Source organism: Petaurus breviceps, unplaced genomic scaffold (assembly GCF_028583685.1).
Source record: "Petaurus breviceps papuanus isolate PSGF00001 unplaced genomic scaffold, PetGlider_PUasm1.0 688, whole genome shotgun sequence".
In the NCBI taxonomy this organism is placed as follows: Eukaryota; Metazoa; Chordata; class Mammalia; order Diprotodontia; family Petauridae; genus Petaurus; species Petaurus breviceps.
In genome coordinates, this window is record NW_027186457.1 from 5,996,422 (window position 1) to 6,015,898 (window position 19,477).

Sequence of the window (19,477 nt, forward strand, 5' to 3'; positions counted from 1 at the left end):
AAGGAAGGAAGGAAGGAAGGAAGGAAGGAAGGAAGGAAGGAAGGAAGAAGAAAGAGGGAAGGAAGGAGGGAAGAAAGAAAGAAAGAAAGAAAGAGGAAGAAAAAGAGAGAAAGAAAAGAGAGAAGGACAGAGGGAGGGGAGAAAGAGAGAGAGAAAGAAAGAGAAAGAGGGGGGAAAGAAAAGAAAGATTTTTGCCTTCAAGGTCCCAGGAGATGCAACATGTAAAAATAATAATTATATTTCAGATAATTCAAGTTTCATAACAGATTTAAAGCTAAAAGAACACTTCCATCTATAGGAATCCCAAAGTAGGCAGCACTTGAACTGAGTTTTGAAAGAAACAAGGGTTTCTAAGAACGAGTGCCCATCTTAGGTATTGTACGTCTGTGCAAAGGCTTGGAGGCAGGAGGCTTGAAATGTCTAGTTAGGGCCACTTCAGATAGGCCAGTGCGGCTAGTTAATGAAGGTGGGATAATATACAACTGGGGAAAGAGGGGGTCCAGGAATTACCTCAATTGGTGCAGCTCACACCCCACCTTAACAGGAAGGTTGACCTCCCTTCCTCAGGATCTGACTGATTCTTTTTTTGCTTTTAAATTAGTTGTTAATTTACTTTCTGTTGTTGTTTTTACATCATCTAGATTTCCTACTGTATCCTAGGCAACTAGGTGGCATAGTAGATAGACTTGGAATAGACCTGAGTTCAAATCCTACATCAGATACTGTGTGACACTGGACAAGTCACTTAACCTTTCTCTCTAAGCCTCAGTTTCCTTTTCTCCAAAGTGGGGATGATAACAGCACCTACTTCACAGAGCTATAGATGAGAAATAAAGCATTTTGCCAACACTGAAGTGCTAAATAAAGTCTAGTTGTTGTTTTGTTGTTGTTGCTGTTATCCCTTCCCCCAAGTCTTCCTAGAGAACCATAATTTCTTATAACATCTTCAAAAAGTACTACCAACCCCACCTCTCTCCCTCCCTCTCTCTCTCTCTCCCTCTCTCTCTCTCTCCCTCTCTCTCTCTCTCCCCCCCCCTCTCTCTCTCTCACACACACACACACACACACACACACACACACACACACTGACATCACATGCAGCTTTCCACACCCATGGTCTTCCACCTCTGCAAAGAAACCAGGGAAAGTATTAGAAAAAGGAGAGACAAGGAGGGAGCACTTTCTAGGTATGTGGAACACTGGTGGAAAAGGAAGCAGATAGGAGGCAGAATAGAAAATGGGTTGGGGGAGACTGTAGACTGTATGAAAGGTGGGAGTGTGAAATAAGTCTGAAAAGGTAGGTTAGAGCCAGGTTGTGAATCTCGTGAAAGATCGAGCTGAGGAATCGAATGTATTTGTTTTTGTTATTGTTTTCCTCTCCCAGACAATAGGGAGCTACCTAAGCTTCTAGAGAATAGGAATAACATGATTAGAACTGTGCTTTATGAAAATTATTTTGGAAACTGTATGGTGATTGAATTAGAGAGGGAAAAACTTGAAATAGAGAGACCAATAAGTCATTATTGCAATGGTCCAGACAAGACATGGTAAGACCCTGAATCAGAGCAATGACTATGAGAGCAGAGAAGAAGGTACTGGGAAGGGGGACATTCAACTTAAGAACAATTATAGAAATGAAACAGAGTAGATTGTAACTCAATTACACCATTTAATTTGTTGTTGTTTAGACATTTCCGTCATATTGGATTTTTTGCGACCCATTTTTGTTTGTTCTTGGCAAAGATACTAGAGTAGTTTGTAGGTGCTTAATAAAAGCTTGCTGAACTTAATTGGGTAGATCTATCAATAAATTGTGTTTGATTTCAAGATACACATTAGACATAGGAGGAAGCCTTTGAAAGTACATCTCTCTCTGGCAAATTGAAATGCTTTTTTTTATAACCAACAAACAATAAACAGTGAGATTTTGTTTTCTTTGTGTATTTGAGTCAATTTTGTGACTGTGCAGATATGGTCTGCTGTCAAAAACAAATAACTTTCTGAACAATATGTCATGCAAAGCTCACATCCAAAATGTCAGGTTCCTTTCTCATATTTTTGTCAAAGATGCATTTAACGTATGTGTAGGTCATCCTCGTAGAGAGCTTACAGAGATAAGAAAGTAGGTGCACAGACTGGTTGGTATTTATATTCTCTCGATTGCATTTTTAAAGAAGTCACTAATATCATCTGGGACTTTTCTAATTGTTCAGTATATTTCCCCCCTCTCAGATATCCTAAAAACTGACACCTCTTTCTTTGCTTTCAAAATTAGGGTGCCTCCGCCATGCTTTTCTTCTATGCACCCTTGGTTTGCTCCAATCGCTTTTCTTGTGTTTATACATAGAACCTATCAATTTTTCTTATGTATGTTCATTATGGATTCTCAGCTAACAATCAAGTAAAAAGGGAGTAGATAACAAACCAGGTGCCGTCACCATCTAGGGAGGTTTGATCATGAAGGAAGATGACTCCGACCTAAACATCTGAAAAAACACCTTTGTGTAAGCCTGAACCCAGATGCCCCACCCAGTCTCCCAATCCATTCAAAGGCTGAAGACAAATGACTGATTGTGATGGAGGCTCTCCTCTTTGGGGAAGGGAAGCTACTGGGAGCTCATGCAGTCTTCACTGATTGGATTTACCAAGTTCAATTTAACAAATATCTATTAAGCACCTACTAAGACCAGCAAATTCTCCACAGGCAGCAGCTGAGCTGAGTGGCCAGTGCTGAGCTCAGAACGACTTCCCTGAAAACTGTTCACTTTGATCTCTCTTTGCTCACTGATCAGCCGGCATAAAGTTTTCGTTAGCGATTTGTCAAGTGTCTAATCTTAGATCTGTAATCTAGTCCTGGTCCGCCCCATCCATGCACAGATTAAACCAGTTTGCCTTTGTCTTGATTTATTGAGGGGATAATCACCCAGATGCCAGATGGAAGCAGGGGTTTAGGTCACGTTTCTGTACTTTCTCATTCTTTCCAGCAGTTATCTCAGCGCCTGACACATTCTTTCAGTTGTTCCATTTGGGGTTTTCTTAGTGAAGATACTGGAGGGGTTTGTCATTTCCTTCTCCAGCTTATTTTACAGATGAGGAAGCAGGCAAACAGAGTTAAGTGATTTGCCCAGGGTCACACAGCTATTGCTCGTCTGAGGCTAAATTTAAACTCAGGTCTTCCTGACTATCACAAGCAATGAATAAATGCTTGTTGACTAATTGATTAAATTTACTGCTTCTACACTTGGCACTATTCTGCATCTCCCACTGTGTGAATAAGAGCTTTCAATGCCAAACAGTGGAGTACATATTTGATCCTAAAGGTTACAAGTGGTGCAGTGATAGAGTGCTGGGCCTGGAGTTGGGAAGACCTGAGTTCAAATCTAGTATCAAACATCCACTCACTATCAAGTCCCTTCACCCTGTTTGCCTCAGTTTCCTCATCTGTAAAATTAGCTGTAGAAAGAAATGGCCAACCACTCCAGTATCTTTGCCAAGAAAATCCCCAATGGGGTCACAGAGAGTTGGATACAACCAAACAAAAGGTTCCAAGGAGTCATTGGAGTTTTCTGAATAGAGGGACTGACATGGTCAGATTTGTGCTTGATGTTTCATTCTTCTCCTTTCCTACCCCTCCTTCCCTGACAGTTGCCAAAATAATCTTTGTAAATCACAGGCATGACCAAATATCACTTCCCTGCTCAAAAAAGCCTCTGGCTCCCTTATACCTCTGGGATAAAATAGACACTCCTCACCCTGGCTCTCCCAGCCCTCCATAATCTGACTCAAAACTACTTCTCTGTCCTTATTTCATATTGTTCCTTGTATGATCTTTACCATAAACCCCAAGTGATCTGCTCGTTTCCCCCAACCAGCCTCCTATCTCCACACACCTTGCATTTCCAAACCTGCCCATGCCTACAATGCCATCTCTCGCCTCCAACTCCAAGAATCTTCAGCTACCTTCAAGGCTCAACTCAGGTACCACTTCTTACAGGAAGTCTTTCCTGATTCCTCCAGATGTTAGTATTTTCTCCCTCTTTAAATCAATAAATTCAACAAACTACTGAATAAACTCCGGTGGCTTCCTTGTGCTTCCAGGAGCTCTGTCTTCCCTCTCCAGTCCTCTTACACCTGACTCCCCACCATGTCCTCTTTGACCCAGTGATACTGGCCTCCTGGCTATTCCACAAAAAAGGACATTCCATTTCTTGGTTCTGGGCATTCTCTCTGGTTGTTCCCAACCTCCCCCCCATACCTGGAACACTCTCCCTCTTTTACTCCGTCTACTGACCTCCTTGGCTTCCTTTAAGTCCCAACCAAAGTCCTGCCTCCTGTAGGAAGCCTCCCCGGTTCCACTGCCTTCCCTCTGTCAATTGTTTCCTCCTTATCCTGTACATAGGCAGCTTTGTATGTATTTACTTGCGTGTTGTCTCTGCCATCAGATTGTAAGCTCCTTGAGGGCAGGGACTGTCTTTTACTTCTCTGTGTGTCCTCATCATTTAGCACAGTACCTAACCCATAGTAGGAGCTTAATGAATGTTTTATTGAATTCAATCGAGTTGAATTAGATAATCTATTTATTTATCAGTGTATATGAGAGACAATGTGGCATAGTGGGTAATTGCTCTGATTTGGAACCTGGATTTCAGTCCCACCTCAGACACTGACTAGTTTTGTGACCTTGTACAAATTTGTTTCACTTCTCTGGGCCTCAGTTACTTCATCTGTAAAATTAGCAGTGGTGGGCTAAGGCCCCTTTCATATTCAAATCCATGGACCTTGGCTGAGTGACTTCATCTGTCTGGGCCTCATTTTCCTTATCTATGAAACAAGAATGTTAGACTAGCTAGCCTCTGAGGTATCTTCTAGTTATATATCTATGATCTCATGATTCTCTGAGACTCAGTATGGCTATCTGTAAAATGAAGGTGATTGGACTAGACAACATCTAAGGTCATTTCCATCTATAAGTATATGATCCTATGAAATGAATGTCAAGTCCTGGGTCCTGTCACTAACTTCAGTTTCTCTAGGTCTCAGTGTCCTCATCTGAAATCTAATGGTATATGATATATGTGGCCTTTTAGAAGTTCAAGAGACATTTCTGGGTCATTTAGTAATTTTATTAATAAGGCTAGCATGTTTATTAATAACAAGATGGTCATTTGACCATCTCTCTTAGATCAAAGACCCCTCATGGCAGTGGGTTTACAGTTTATATGACCTTGGAAGAGAAGCTGTTCCTGAGGGTGGCAATCAACTATTTATGAGAGAATGAACATTATAAGGAAAGGCTGGGCTATATTACAGTGAGGGTCTTCACGTATGTGACTTGGATCACCCAAATCTTGTTCAAAGAGACTTATCAATTTCCATATCACCTGCCTGACAAAAAGGGAGAATCAACATTTTCCCAGACCAGTCTGAGTAAGCACAATGACCAGGAGACCTCCTATAAGCCCAAACTTAGAATTTCTTTTACTGTCTGATTAAATCTTGGCCTGGGTAAATCTGCAAGAAAGATTTCACACACTAGTTTATTTCTGAATGAAGAAGTAGAAAAGGAGAAAAACCTTGGTTCTGATTCAATAATTAGTTATTAATACATGAGAAAAATATAATTTTTCTCACATATGATCATGTATTTATGTTTAGAAAGGGGAAAAATCTCCTAAGAACATACCTGTAGGAGAATTTTGTTTCCATCATAGTCCTGAGTTTGCCATCTGGTGCTGCTGATAGGAATGCAGGGATTTGGCAGAAGTGGTACTAACTGGCCAATTTCTTGAACTTTGAACTGTAGCACAGAAGACTCTTTGAGTTCCACAGACATCCCTAGAGGAAGTTGCTTCAAGGAGAGCTGGATCGAAAAGTTTTTCTTTGAATACAGTACAAAGAAGGAGAAGTTGCTCTTCTGGGAGGTGGCTTCCTTCTGTAAGATCATTTCATAAAGTCTGATTGCATCTTCATAATTATCAAAACTACAATATAAAGTCACCCGCAGGATCTCGTTGCCACAATGTACCTGTCTCACTCCCCATACGGGCATGTGTGGATCTAGGCTGTAGAAATCCTGTTTGGTAAGTGTGTATGGGCACAGTCTTCCACCCACATTCTTTGTGGGATGAGACTGCCAAGGTGGCTGTTGGAAGGAGTCATGGATGTGAAAGAACCGCTCTTCCCCATGGTCTTCGTGCAAGAAGAGCAAAATGGAAATCCCTGGGAACCCAGACCGCTTGGAGTGGTATTTTTCATAGTATTTCACTGGAGTCACTCTTTCTGACACCAGAAATAGATGGACTTCTGGGCAAATGCGCTCCAAGAGGCGGTCAAGGGTTTGCTGCAGAGGCAGGGCGTATCCAGAGTTGGCCAGGAGATGGACGGTCATGACCAATGGATCTTGTCTTTCATCCATTGTTAGGCTGCCCCCGAGAGAGAAAAAGGAAGCAACTGCTATTAGACCAGATGCCAGACTATGCACCTCCTAACCTTCTGAAATCAGGGAAGTAGCATGTTTGACTCTCCATAAGGCTTCAGCCCACCAGGAAATCAGAACAGATATCCATCGGCTTGGTTCTTTCTGGGAGTCTTGCTGGTTGCTATTAGAAGCACCAGGTTGGCAGCTCCCCAAGCCTTGGCAAAAATCTCACTAGACACAGGCAAGGTCAGCGTTAAGTGTTATTCAGCGTAAGTGTGAAACAGCTCTCTGTGTTGGGCTTATCGAAGCAACACAGGAAGGCTTCAGCTGAGCTTAAATAACTGTAATCTTGAAGACAAACACCCACTTTGAGGGCTTCTGATAAACCAGAAAGGAAACTGACTAAAAAGTGGGTCCAACGAGAACAATCATAACTTTAGTCACCAAGAAATGCTGAGAGATAACAATCAATTTTCATTTAGGGGCATCGATTTTCTGCTGTGAATTCCTACTATATATTATTATATATTCCTACTGTATATATTTTATTTGCAATCATTGCCTGCCAGAGAATGATTAAGGGTGTCAAAATTTTCCCCAAAGCTATTTACTTTTCATTTTGGAGACTTTATGCTTCTATACCTGAAAAACAGTATTTTGGAATCACTCACCTTACTTCAGAGAGCACTCAGCATCGGAAGAAGCCCTAGGAAATGTATCCCCTTCATTCTTTTGACTCCTTGGAAAAGAAAATGAAAAGAGGGGATTTTCAAGTGGCAAAACAACCTGGGCTGAATTTTCATTTGATGTTGTTAGGTGTATTTAAAGGGGAAAAAAATCCCAAGAAACTTTTAGTTGAAAAACTATATGTAACAAGACCTTCCCTTTCTTCATTGGCTCTTGAACAAGGACATGTCTGAGCAGGAGGCCTTTTAATTCTGGAAGTGCTACCTACAACAGCCCAATATGTTTTATGCGAACAGCAGTTTTGTTTGTTAATCACATACTCCTTGTGCATGTATTGTGCAAGCCATTGGTGTGCTCTTACACGGCTGTATGTAAATCAAATCTTTATAAATTGGATTCTATTTTAAATGCACTCTGGAACAATTATAGGAGCAAAGTGGAAAGAAAGATCTGAAACCCAATAAGGAGTTTATTACTGAAAGGAACCTTCCAGGGAATTATTTTGTAAAGTACTTTGATAATGAAAATAATTACTTCCTATTTTGTTCATTTTATAAGTACAAATTTTTCTACAATCAGTTTTCTTTATAAATAGTAACAGTGCAATTCTGATCTTTGGGACACCTTGTACTTTTTTTATTAATACAAATGAACAATTATTCTTCTAATTTCATTGCTGCATTTAAAACTTCAGCTCTGCCAAACCTGATTTTCAGAACTCCTTATGGTTTTCAAATGACAGAATAACAAATAAATATTGTGAAAACATCTGTTTAGCTGGGAATGTTTTTCTTCTTCTTCTTCTAGATTTTACTCAAACTTTCAAAAACAATATATTAGAATCACTGCTAAGCATGGAAGGCCCCATATAGGCCAATATACTGTAAGCAAGACATTTTGTTGTATCCAAAAAAAAACTGGCAACAAAGTAGATGCCCACCAATTAGGAATGGCTAAACAAATTATGCCATGTAAATGTAAGGAAAAACTACTGCACTATCAGAAATTATGAATATGAAGAATTCAGGGAAGCATGGGGAAGATTTATATGAACTGATACAAAATGAAACAGCTAGAACCAAGAACATAATAGACACAATGATTATAAAAAAATGTAAGCTTGAAGAAAAACATCAAAACATTTAAATACATTAGTGTCATTTAAAAAACAAACAAATCCCCAAACCTTGGAAATTACTTCTTCCAAGTCTCATTACTCTTTGGTGTCTACCCTTGGGGGTTATTTCAGTGAATGGTAACTTTTAAAGATATTTAGATTTATAGCACAGACATCGCTAGCCCTCCAAATCTCAATCTCTCTGTATCTCCTATCCTTTCTGTGTCTGTCTGTCTCTCTCCTCCTTCCTTCTTATAGATGTACTTATTTTTACAGCACAGACAAAACAGCCTTTCCTACTGGGTGTAGTGGCAACTGTTTTAACAATCAGTCAGAAAGGGGGACGTGTGCACATACTTTTACATTTAATCTGCATTAACATTTTCTTAACAACCAATGAAGCCCTGGTGTGTAGGATAGTGCTGATTTCTGAGGTGTAAATGTTCATACTGATAATTTAGTGATATGAACAGCTCCAGCACACCCCTGCTCTCATAATAAGCCCTTATTCCTCTGGAAGTACCAGCAAGGCATCGGGAAGAGGGCATTCGACTTATGAACAATGACAGAAATGAAACAGACCAGACAATAACCCAATTACACTATTTAATTTGTTGTTGTTAAATTGTTTCAGTCATGTCTGACTCTTCATGACCCATTTTGGGGTTTTCTTGGCAAGATAATGGAGTGGTTTGCCATTTCCTTCTTCAGCTCATTTTACAGATGAGAAAACTGAGGCAAACAGGGTTAAGTGACGCTCAGGGTCATACAGCTAATACGTGTCTGAGACTGCATTTGAACTTGGGTTTTCCTGACTCCAGGCCTAGCACTCTATCCCCTGTGCCACCTAGCGGCCCCACAGTGTTTTATACAGGCAACCTATATGATAAGACTTTGGATTTTTTTAACCTATTCATCAACTCTGACATACACATACATATATTTTCTGAAAGAGAGATGGAATGTAAAACTTCTCTTTTCCCCTGCTTCACACCCCATCCCCACTCCATTCTTGACTCTTTTCTATAGGGCTCAGTTATTTGTTTGTTTGTTTTCAGGATTCTTCCATTCAATTTGCTGATGAAAATTTTATGAAAATTCATTATCTGCTGCTACCCTATGGTATGAGCATGCATGGCACCCAAGACTCTCATTTGTATCAAGCTGTGGAAAGCTCTCCAGATTTCTGTCAGAATTCAGTTCCTGAATAAAAGCCCTTGGTAGATACCACCCAGTCACAGGGAAGGAGCTGTTGACAGGTAGTGCTCAAACCACCAAGAAAGCAACCAATAATGAGGATGGGGGGGAAGCCTTGAGAGGTCTCTGGGTTCACTCCCTGCTACTGCTGTTGCTTTCCAGAATGGATATTCCATTTACAAGCCCCAACCTTCTAGTCATTTCTAAAATAAACAGATCTCCCCCGAAATGGGGCTCCCTTCTTCCTAGACCCTGTTTGCAAAGTACTTTAGCCGATGCCCAAATAATTGTTAAGACATTTCCTGCTTAGGCAGACACCTTTGATTTACTCTTCAGAGTGAGTGGAGCGTTACCTTCCCCTTATCTGCTAGTCACACTCAAAGCCTGTGGCTTCGGAGACTGCTGACTACCTCCTACCCGATTCATTTCTCTGGAACCCGAGTTCTCATTTACTTCGATGATGATGGTCAGTGACTACTCAGGTACTTCTTTAACTTCGATTTCAGCAATCCGTTATCATTCTGAGGAGAGCACTCGAGAACCCTTCAAGGAGCCATTTTTCAGACAGCACAACAGCCATCTTGTACATGGGCTCTTTGTTGTTCTGGCCACTCTTTTACTAGGGAAACTGAGGAACACAGGAAACTATGGATACTGTTAGTGCCTTCCCTCTGAAATTACCTGTCACTTACACTGTATATGTCTTGTATGTACATTTGTGTTTTTGCCTATTGTCTCCCCCATTAACATGAGCTCCCTGAGGTCAGAGATCTTTTTTGCATACCCCTCCTTTTTTGGATTCCCTCAGTTCTTAGCAGAATTCCTACTTCATATTAAATGTTTGTTGATTGAGTGAAGACACAGAATTATAGAATATATTTTAAATAAAATATACTTTAAATTATATATAAACTTAAAAACAATATACATATAAATGTATCTGTTGATTGATTCAAGGCCCAGAATTATATAACATACACAGAAAACTTACATGTAGATACATTTATCTCTAGGTAATTTATATATACACAAGTATACAAATTAATTTATTTATAAATATGTAATTGATGATTGACTGAAGGCACAGGACTACATAATTTAATGTATCACACATAACATATGTGAAAATATATAAAAATAATTTACATATTTATAATTGTTGACCCACTGAAGGCACAGAATTATATATTTGTAGAGCTTTAAGGGGCTTTCTGGATCATTTATTTCATTTTGTAGATGAGATTCTGTGACCTGTCCAAGATCACATATTGGAGGCAGGGCCTAGAATGTAGTGTCTTGATATCCTGGTCTGTTAACCTTTCCTCTTTCCTTTTCCTTATTTATAAAACCCCATATATGTGACAAGATGTACCTCTTTCCCTTCTTTGCAGAGGTGGGGAACTATGAATGTGGAATTGCTTATACTATCAGGTGCAGGGGATATAGTATATAGTTTTAACTGAACTGCCTTTCCCCCCACCACTTTCTCTCTCAATCTTTGTTATAAAGGGTGATTTCTTGGGTAGAGGAGGAGAGAGTAATACATTGGAAATGGCCATAAACAAAACAAAAACCATAAACAAAAGGATCAATGAGATAATAATTTTAATAATAATAGCTAACATGTATACAGTGCTTTAAGGTTTTGCAAAGCAACTTGCAAATATTATTCTCATTTTATCTTTACCCCAACCCCGATAGGTAGATGCTATTATTATCCCCATTTTACAGATGAGGAAACTGAGGCAGACAGAGGTTAAGTGACTTGCCTAGGGTGGCACAGACAGTAAGTTTGGAACTCAGATCTTCCTGACTCCAGGTCCAGCGCCCCCAAGCTGACTAGAGGGAAAAAAACCCAATATCCAAATCTTGTTTCCATCTACATTAAATGTCTTATTGACCTGGTCCTTGTAAATGTGCTAAATGCTTTAAATTGCTGAAATGAACATGGATTTAGAATAAATATATTAAAGCTTGATGAATTTTTTAAAAGTCTCAATACATGCAGGATTTATATTTTTATCAGGTAAGGGAAACCCCAGTGTGGGAACTCTCTGTATTACTTCCAGAATCCACACAATGTCTACAACTTAGAATGTAAGTCCTAGAGAGTTTTACTTGAAGAGTAACTCAGGTGACAGTTCACTCAGCAAGTATCAGAAATGGGATACAACCTAGATCGGGGGTGGGGAACCTTCGGCCTTGGGGCCACATATGGCCCTCTAGGTCCTCAAGTGCAGTCCTTTGATAGAATCCATGTCCTTGTTCTGTGAAGTTTGGATTAGGTCAAAGGGTCACACTTGAGGACCTAGAGGTTCCCTATCCCTGACTTAGATTTTCCTGACTCCTAGACCAGTATTCTATCTATAACAATGGTAACCAAATGTAGCACATAATTTGTTCTGGAAGGAACTTTTCTATCTCTGAGGTTCCTTCCAGCACTAAGATTCAACATGAAGATTCTTCATGACACGGCTGTATGCCTCACATCAGAAGAAAAACCAAGAGAAGAGGCCAGGAAAAAAAAAAAACAAAAACAAGGGTTTTGCCTCTCCCTCATGGGAGAAGTGCCCCTGGAGGCTGGCTGTCTCTAGGCTGGGTGAGTTCCTCCCTCCTCCATTTTGGGGCCCCTCCCCATTCCATCCTCTGCCCTCCCCGTCTTTCCTGCCTGATCAATGCTTCCAGCCTCCCACAGGTGCATACCCTCACGTCATCTGCTCCTGCTGTCTGTCTGGGAAGTACGGGCAGCAGTAACAGCAGCCAGCATGAAAACATCTGGGTCATGGACAATTCCACCCTGCCTGGGCTCCTCCTGGGACCGGAGGGGGAAAGAGGAAGTAGGGTGCGAGCCTTTTCCAAGTTGTTGTGGCTAAACGTGGAAAACCTTCCCCCAGCTCCCAAGGGGAATGGCATTCCCTACCAAAAACAATACTATCTCAGTCCTATAAGACTGCCATCTGTTTCCCTTTTTTCCAGGACAATGAATGTAAGTAACAGCAGGACCGCTGATACACTCAGTTGCTATAGGTGTGAACAAAGACCACTGTGTTTCCCCTTGACTTTTTGATGTTAATCGAGTTCCCATTCTCACAAAAACCTCAGCTTGGTCTTGAGGTAACACGATTTTCCTTTCTTGAAGGATTCTGCTTTCAAGGTGATCGACTCTGTGACAGCAGTCGACATGTCTCCCTTTCCCCACACAGATCACCCAGGAAGAGGATGACAGTGGTAGCCAGCTAGTTAGAATTCTTAATATTGAGACTCCTACAAATGGACTTCATTTTGCAAAAACATTGCATGACCACTTAGGGCCCCAGGACACTCCCAATGCACAATTTTACACCCCTTTTCTCTTTGTCCTTGGAAAATGCTATGCGATCCAAGAATTTTCCTCCATTTTAGAGGGTGAGCAAAGATGTCAATCAACGAATGGGAAAACTCAGACCTTGTTCTGGAACATCTCTGCAGGTAGCACCATAACCAGGGTTTTAAAACAAACAAACAATCTTCAGTCGTTTGGCATTTGTAGGGTTTTTCTTTTAATGCAATACTATGTAAAATCCATCTTTTTGTTATATTGGTGTTTTTCATTTTTCAAACCAGTCAGTTCCAAATACTGTCACTTCCCCCACCTCTGCCCACCTCTGCCCACCCCACCCCACCCCATCCCACCCCTCAGATGTAATAACAGTTCTGTCAAAGATGGCAGATGATCTGTACTCCTCAACCTCTACTGAGAGAAGTGGAAAGAACTTCACAGTAGGTCCTTTGGGAGCATGATTGCTCATTGCATATAATCCATAAAATCCACTATTTTAGTCAAAAATTTTCAGAAAGCTCAGTTTTAAATATCCTTTTGGGGGCAGGGAGGGGAAGGGGTTATTTGTATTTTTAACCCGTACCTTAGGTACAATCAGCAATTTTTGTTTTTTGTTTTTTCAAGGGAGGAAGGCAGGACAATTGGGGTTAAGTTTCAACTCCGATCCTCCTGACTCCAGGGTGGGTGCTTTATTCACTGCACCACCAGCTACCCCACAATCAGTATTTTTTAAAAAGTTTTATTGAAAGCTTTAAAAAAAATATTGATTGTAGCTAATTTGCTCAAGTTTTATTGAAAGTTTAATAGCCATGATTTCCTGATGTTTAATTTCAAGAATGACAAAGTGAAGCTGTCAGATTTGGCAAAATGGCCTACATGTCATTTTGTATAGAAACCCCCCTGAGGGGTTATTCTTTTTAATTCCCTCTCTATATTTTCATTTTAAGGATGAATATTCATAGGGTCAATGGCATGTATGTGAATGAGGAAGCATCAGATTGATTAAATGGGGGTGGGTGGGTTAGAACTGGTTTCTGAAGTCACATGCAATTCAGAAATTGTGTGATTCTGTGAATGTAAAAAAAAAATTAAGTACTGAAGTAGCCATTTTAATATGCTCCTTTAACAGAGGACTAGAATTAAGGCGACCTCAAGCCTTTAACAAGTTTCTTAATCAAGAAACTAGAATTAGACGAGTCTAAGTAAAGACCCCATCCTCTTCCCCACCATCACACAAACAGGATTGTTATGGGCAGTGATACCCAGCTTCAGAAAGGCCGGCTTTAATTAGCACCTTGTTTCTAAATGAGCCACCTGACGAGCAGCAAGTCTTGCTCAGCTAAACTCCAAATCATTAAAAAGCTGCTGGGCGAACACACCGACAAATCCTCCGGAGACCGAAACCAGCAAGCCCGGACACATCCCCCGGCTTGGCCAAGCCCCGCTCAGCTGGTGTCCCAAGCCCGCCTCCCCAAGTAGCATTTCTCCTTTTATATTTAAACCACAGCTGCTGCAAATAATAATCGCTAAGGTCTGGCCCAGGAAACCTAGAGGTGAGAAAAACAAGTAGGCCTACCCAGGAATCACTGACCTGCTCTCTGTTTCCAAATTTTAAACGCGGGGCAGGAACAAAATGGAAAACACTGCATGGGGCATTGTGCCAAGGAAGGGCAGCGGGGGTGGGTAGGAAGGGGAGGGGTACAGTCACCAGCCAGCAAACAGCCTGTGCCTTCAAGGCGCTTATGTGTTCCACTGGGGAAGACTGCTTTGGGGCCTGGCGGCCTGGCCCAGGAGGAGTGTTTTGTCAGGGATTTGATTACTCTCCTTCCTCCAGGAGAAGGCAGTGTGTGTTGTTGTGGGGGTAGGGGTGAGGGTGAGGACGGAGGTAGGCATCCTCATCCCGGTGGATGGATGTGACATGAACTTTGTGGCCTTCTCATTCTGGAAGATTTCTCTGCTGGAGGCCAGTCCTCTGCTTGCTGAGCTCCTTCCACGGCCTCCGTTAGAGGCCAGCTCTGGGCTGGCTTGTTCTCTCTTCTCCCGACTCTCCAGATTTCCCTGTCTCCAGTCCTACTTTTCAGCCCTCTCTTATTCCCTGTCTTCCCTCCTTAGAATATAATCTCCTTGAGGGTGGATTTTTTTTTTTTTTGCTAGCATTTAGCCATAGAATACGTGCTTAATAAATATTTGTTGATTTGACTTAGCAGGGAAGATGCCCATGTGGCAGCATGACAGATTCGGGGGAGTAGGGTCTGAGTCCAGGCTCCATATGGTGAATGCTCAGGGTCCCAGGGTGGGAGCTTTGTATTCCAGCCCGTGGCACAGGAACATGGTAGGTATCTGACCTTATTCAGTTTCCATTTCTGGTTCTGACCCTTACTCCCCCTCTGTCCCTTGATAACAAGCCTCTCTAGGCTTCAGTTCCCTGATCTGTAAAATGGGCTGTGGGGATGGTAGGGGTTAGACCAGGTAACTTTTAAAGTCCTTTCTGGTGCTATTTCTAGGATCTGTCATTTCACAGATGAGCAAACTACAGGCCAGGGGGGTGAGTGGAGGCACAGTAGCTGGTTCCCCTCCCTCCCTGGAGGTCCTCAGCAAAAGCTGTATGAGCACTCTCCCAGTGTGATCCAGCAAGATCCTTTCTCAGATATAGGTTGGAAAAGACAGCCTCAGGGCAGCTAGGTGGCGCAGTGAATAGAGCACCGGCCCTGGAGTCAGGAGAACCTGAGTTCAAGTCTGGCCTCAGACACTTAACACAAAAACTAGCCTTGTGACCTTGGGCAAGTCACTTAACCCCAACTGCCCTCCCCAAAACAACAACAACAAAAAAAAGATGGCCACTAAGGTCCCTTTGGATTCTGAAATACTTTATTTCAGACTGGCCCATCCAGGGTGCAAGGCAGTAAGTAGCTTAAAGGTTGGGACTTCAAACCAGTCATCGTGCTGAAATGCCATCCAATCACTTACCAGGTTTCTAAATTTGCTATTGGGACCTAATATATATTAGTTTCCATAGGTAACCTTGATACAGGTCCATGAGCTGTGTCAAGTCTGTTTAGATACGGTCGCTGACGTCACCAGTGTATGGGGCAGTAATAGCTATTTGTGCACTGGACCAGGCTTCCCACTGTGCATTCTCTAACACAGCCACGTTGGCCTTCCTGCTGTTCTCCCACTTTTCCATATCCCATTCCTTCACTTTTGCATAGACTGTCCTAACCCCAACCCTACTCCTAAACTCATGTCTGGAATGGATTCCCTTCCCTCCTCAGCCTTCTAGCCTCTCCAGTTTCCCTCCGAGTTCACCTTAAATGCCTCCTCCATGAGGCCTTTACTCATGTCCCAAATGGCCTTGTGTCTATTTCATATATAAGTACATTTGTACAGGTCATCTGACCCTGGTGAATATAAGTAAGCAAGCTCCAGCAGGGCTGAAGTGGTTTCTATTTTCTGTCCCCAGTGCCTGACACATCCATGGCAAGCACTTCAGCTAATCCCCAGGATCTAATGAGATAATAATCGTAATGTGCTTAGCACAGTGTCTGGTACAGAGTTAAGTGCTTTATAAATGTTAGCTATTACTGTTATTATCATATGTGGAATATATATGCACATTGATTACAGGGTTTATGCACAATGTGTCATCTATGCCATGCTCATTTAAAATCTCTTAAAGGACAGGCATCACCTATTATGTGTCATATATATTTTCTTTAGCACCAACATATTTGATTTCTTAAATACAAAACCCCCACCATTTCTAGGGGATCCTCCTTTAAAAAAAGCTGACATGGCACCCATTTTATGTCTCATGTTCATTAGTCCTCCCTGAGAGGTAAGTGGTTTACAGATGGAAGAGAGAAAAAAGCCAGCACAGAGATACTGAGTTACATGCTCAGCAAACTCCAGGTGGAATGTTACAAGTCTGAGCTTCTTGCCTTCTGGTTCCCCTAACCATTACTTCTGTAATTGTTCCCAGCCATGGAAAAGGCATCAAACACTACCCAGCAAAAGTCACTAACAAGGTGTCACAGTCAAGTCAATGAATCACAAAGAAGTCTGTCTTTAAATTTGATACAATCTCCTCATCTAAGAAAGGCTTTTTTCTCCCTCCTTTGGAAAGTTACAGGCTGCTAGTCAGTGCTCGGCAGACTGTTACAAGGCACTCAAGGGTAAGAGCTATTGGCAGTCATAAATCCCAAGTGGGAAATTCAGGGTAGGTGTAGAAAGAAACTCCAGTGGTTGCTTAGATGGGTTGTTTGCCTGATTGATGTTTTAGAAAGACTCCAACTGAAATGGCACATAGAAGCTCCCATGTAAAAGTACAGGTGGTCACAAATGGCTTTTTTGAAGGGTTAAGTTTTTTTAGCAGCCTCAGATTTCAAATGCTGGTGATGGATAAATCCAGTGCCTTTCACAAAGTCGAGAAATGCCTTGCTCATTGTGGCTGCTGCCTCCTAAGAGAGCAGCCAATAAAACCAGAGTAATTACTCTGTGTTTTATTCTGTTCGCAGACCACCCACCAGAGATCGAACTTAAATAAGTAACCAGAGGGAAAGAATAAGCTCTCTTTCTGTAATACAGTACAAAAAACAAAAGACTTGTTGTTGAGTCACTTCAGCCATGTCTAACTCTTTGTGACCCCATTTTGGGGTTTTGTTGGGCAAGATACTGGAGAAGCTTGGCATTTCCTTCTACAGCTCATTTTACAGGTGAGGAAACTGAGGCAAACAGAGTTAAGTGACTTGCAAAAGGTCACACAGCTAGTATCATGAAGCCACATTTGAATTCGGAAAGATGAGTGTTCCTGGTTCTAAGCCCACTGGCACCACCCAGCTGCCCAAAAAAGAAAAACCTACATGGTAGGTTATTAAGAACCTACCATGTAGGAGCTGGGGGAGCAAAAGTTGTATATAAGAAATAAGATTTGAACCCAGGTCTTTGGCCTTTAAAGCCAATGTTCTCTCTGTGATAGCATACTGCCATTAGTTGTCTAAGACCTCAAGAGATCCATGTCCACTTGAACAGTTTTTTGAGTTGTAGCCAAAATAGACACAAACTAGTGGTAAGCAGCTATCTTGTGGTAATGAGTCTCTCCTACCTAAACTAAGGCATGGTTTTGGAGGGCAGACAGATTTCATCAGAAGCTTTGTACCTGATGTCTTTCCAGCCTAGGAAGACCTGAAGGTGCTTTGTGTTGCCCTTTAAGAATTCAGCACCTCCTCTAATAGAGAGAGCTTGATTGAAAGACATGCAAAGAAAAAAATGGCCTTAACAATGTAGGAAATGCTTTTCTTTTTTTTGCAATAATTTGCTTCCTTTAAAAATGAAATGTGAAGGGTTGATTTTTTTTAAACAGGTATAAAACTGTTAGAATATCTATTTGCATGTTGTCTCCTCAATTCAATTATAAACACCTTGAGGTCAGGGACTGTCTTTTGCCTCATCTTGTATCCCCCAGAGTTTAGAGCAGTGCCTGGCACACAGTAGGTGCCTAATAAGTGTTTATTGATTGGTTAATAATCTAGTTTTACTATTTCCCCCCTAAGAAAAGGCCTAGGCTTTAGTTGTAGGAGAATTTGGATTAATATAGTCTTCCCATTCTCATTAATTGACTTTTGGATTCTATCTGGGAATAGGTATGATGCATTCTTTTGGAGACAGCAGTACAATGAAAAGTGTTGCTGAACTTAAAGTCTTAGGACATGGGTTCAAATTCTTCCTCTGCTATTAACTAACCTCTGTGACCTTGAACAATTGATGTAACCTCTCTTGGCCTCAGTTTCCTTATTTGTAAAATGTGGGAGTTGGAATAAATGGCCTATAATGTCCCTCATTAACCCTATGAGAACAAACCCTTCTAAGGAAATCTTTATTCTGGCCACTACAGAAATTACAAAAATAGATGTGTGGCCTAATTCAAATTAGTTCCTTTGCCTGCCATTGTAAGCCAGGCCAGTGTGGGAGGGCGAACTGCAATGTGAGACATTGTTGAAAGGTGTTGAAAGGGCAGGCTTGATCTTGCTTTGATTTCATCAGTTAATCATTTATTGGTTTCTTATTATGTCTCAAGAGCTATTAATAATGGGCAGTCTCCATAGTCAGAATACACAGTGTGTTGAAAATTGGGAAAAATAAGCCTTGCTCCAAATATATCTGGCACTAATATTCTCTTCTTGCGTATATTGAGAGAATGTTCTCTGTGTGTTCCCCCAAAGCATCTGTGTGAGCAAATGCTCCCATTTAGTGAAATGACTGTCTTAAATCTCGAAGTGTCTACTCAGTTTTCCATAGGCTAGTGTCCCTATTCACTTCAAAATACTGAGAAGGATACAGTCTCCATCATCAACAATCAGGGTAATGCTGTTAACCAAGCATGAGTAGGACATGAGTATGAACTGTTTTTCCATCATGGTGACAAGTTTGTTTTGGACTTCCTAGATGAAATTTGAACTTTTTAGAGTTGTCATCAGGGACAGACTTATTATCTTGATACTAATGGTATATTTGAACTCAAGGTTTAAAAAAAATTACCACTATGACCTAGCAAAGCAAATTAGTACCCCTTCTTCTTGGTCGACCAATTCTATTGCTGGTACTTACTTAGCTCTCTTTCTAATGGCCTTTTCAGGTTTCCCTAACAAAGCTACTTTAAGAGAATTCTACCGTGTTTCCCCGATAATAAGACCTATCCCGAAAATAAGCCCTATTGAGATTGCTACTGTAGTGAAGGTGATCC

The 19,477-nt window shown here is 41.3% G+C and overlaps 1 protein-coding gene and 1 long non-coding RNA gene across 4 annotated transcripts in view; one reads left to right on the forward strand and one right to left on the reverse strand.

The window, feature by feature from the left end:
• Positions 1–19,477, reverse strand: part of FAM124B (family with sequence similarity 124 member B) — a 43,271-nt gene that overhangs the window by 2,175 nt on the left and 21,619 nt on the right. For both annotated transcript variants that reach the window (XM_069104538.1, XM_069104539.1), the window contains 2 exons: positions 7,090–7,157; positions 5,684–6,422 (listed from right to left, as the gene is read on the reverse strand). In XM_069104538.1, coding sequence (XP_068960639.1) covers positions 5,684–6,415 — 732 coding nt within the window. In that variant the 5' untranslated portion in view covers positions 6,416–6,422; positions 7,090–7,157. The remainder of the gene's footprint in view (positions 1–5,683; positions 6,423–7,089; positions 7,158–19,477) is intronic.
• LOC138174337 (uncharacterized) overlaps positions 13,700–19,477 on the forward strand; it is a 12,574-nt gene continuing 6,796 nt past the window's right edge. The window contains exons 1-2 of one of the 2 annotated variants that reach the window (XR_011171673.1): positions 13,700–14,291; positions 14,943–15,070. This is a non-coding gene — a long non-coding RNA (uncharacterized lncRNA). The remainder of the gene's footprint in view (positions 14,292–14,942; positions 15,071–19,477) is intronic. The other variant, XR_011171674.1, reaches the window with a different exon arrangement.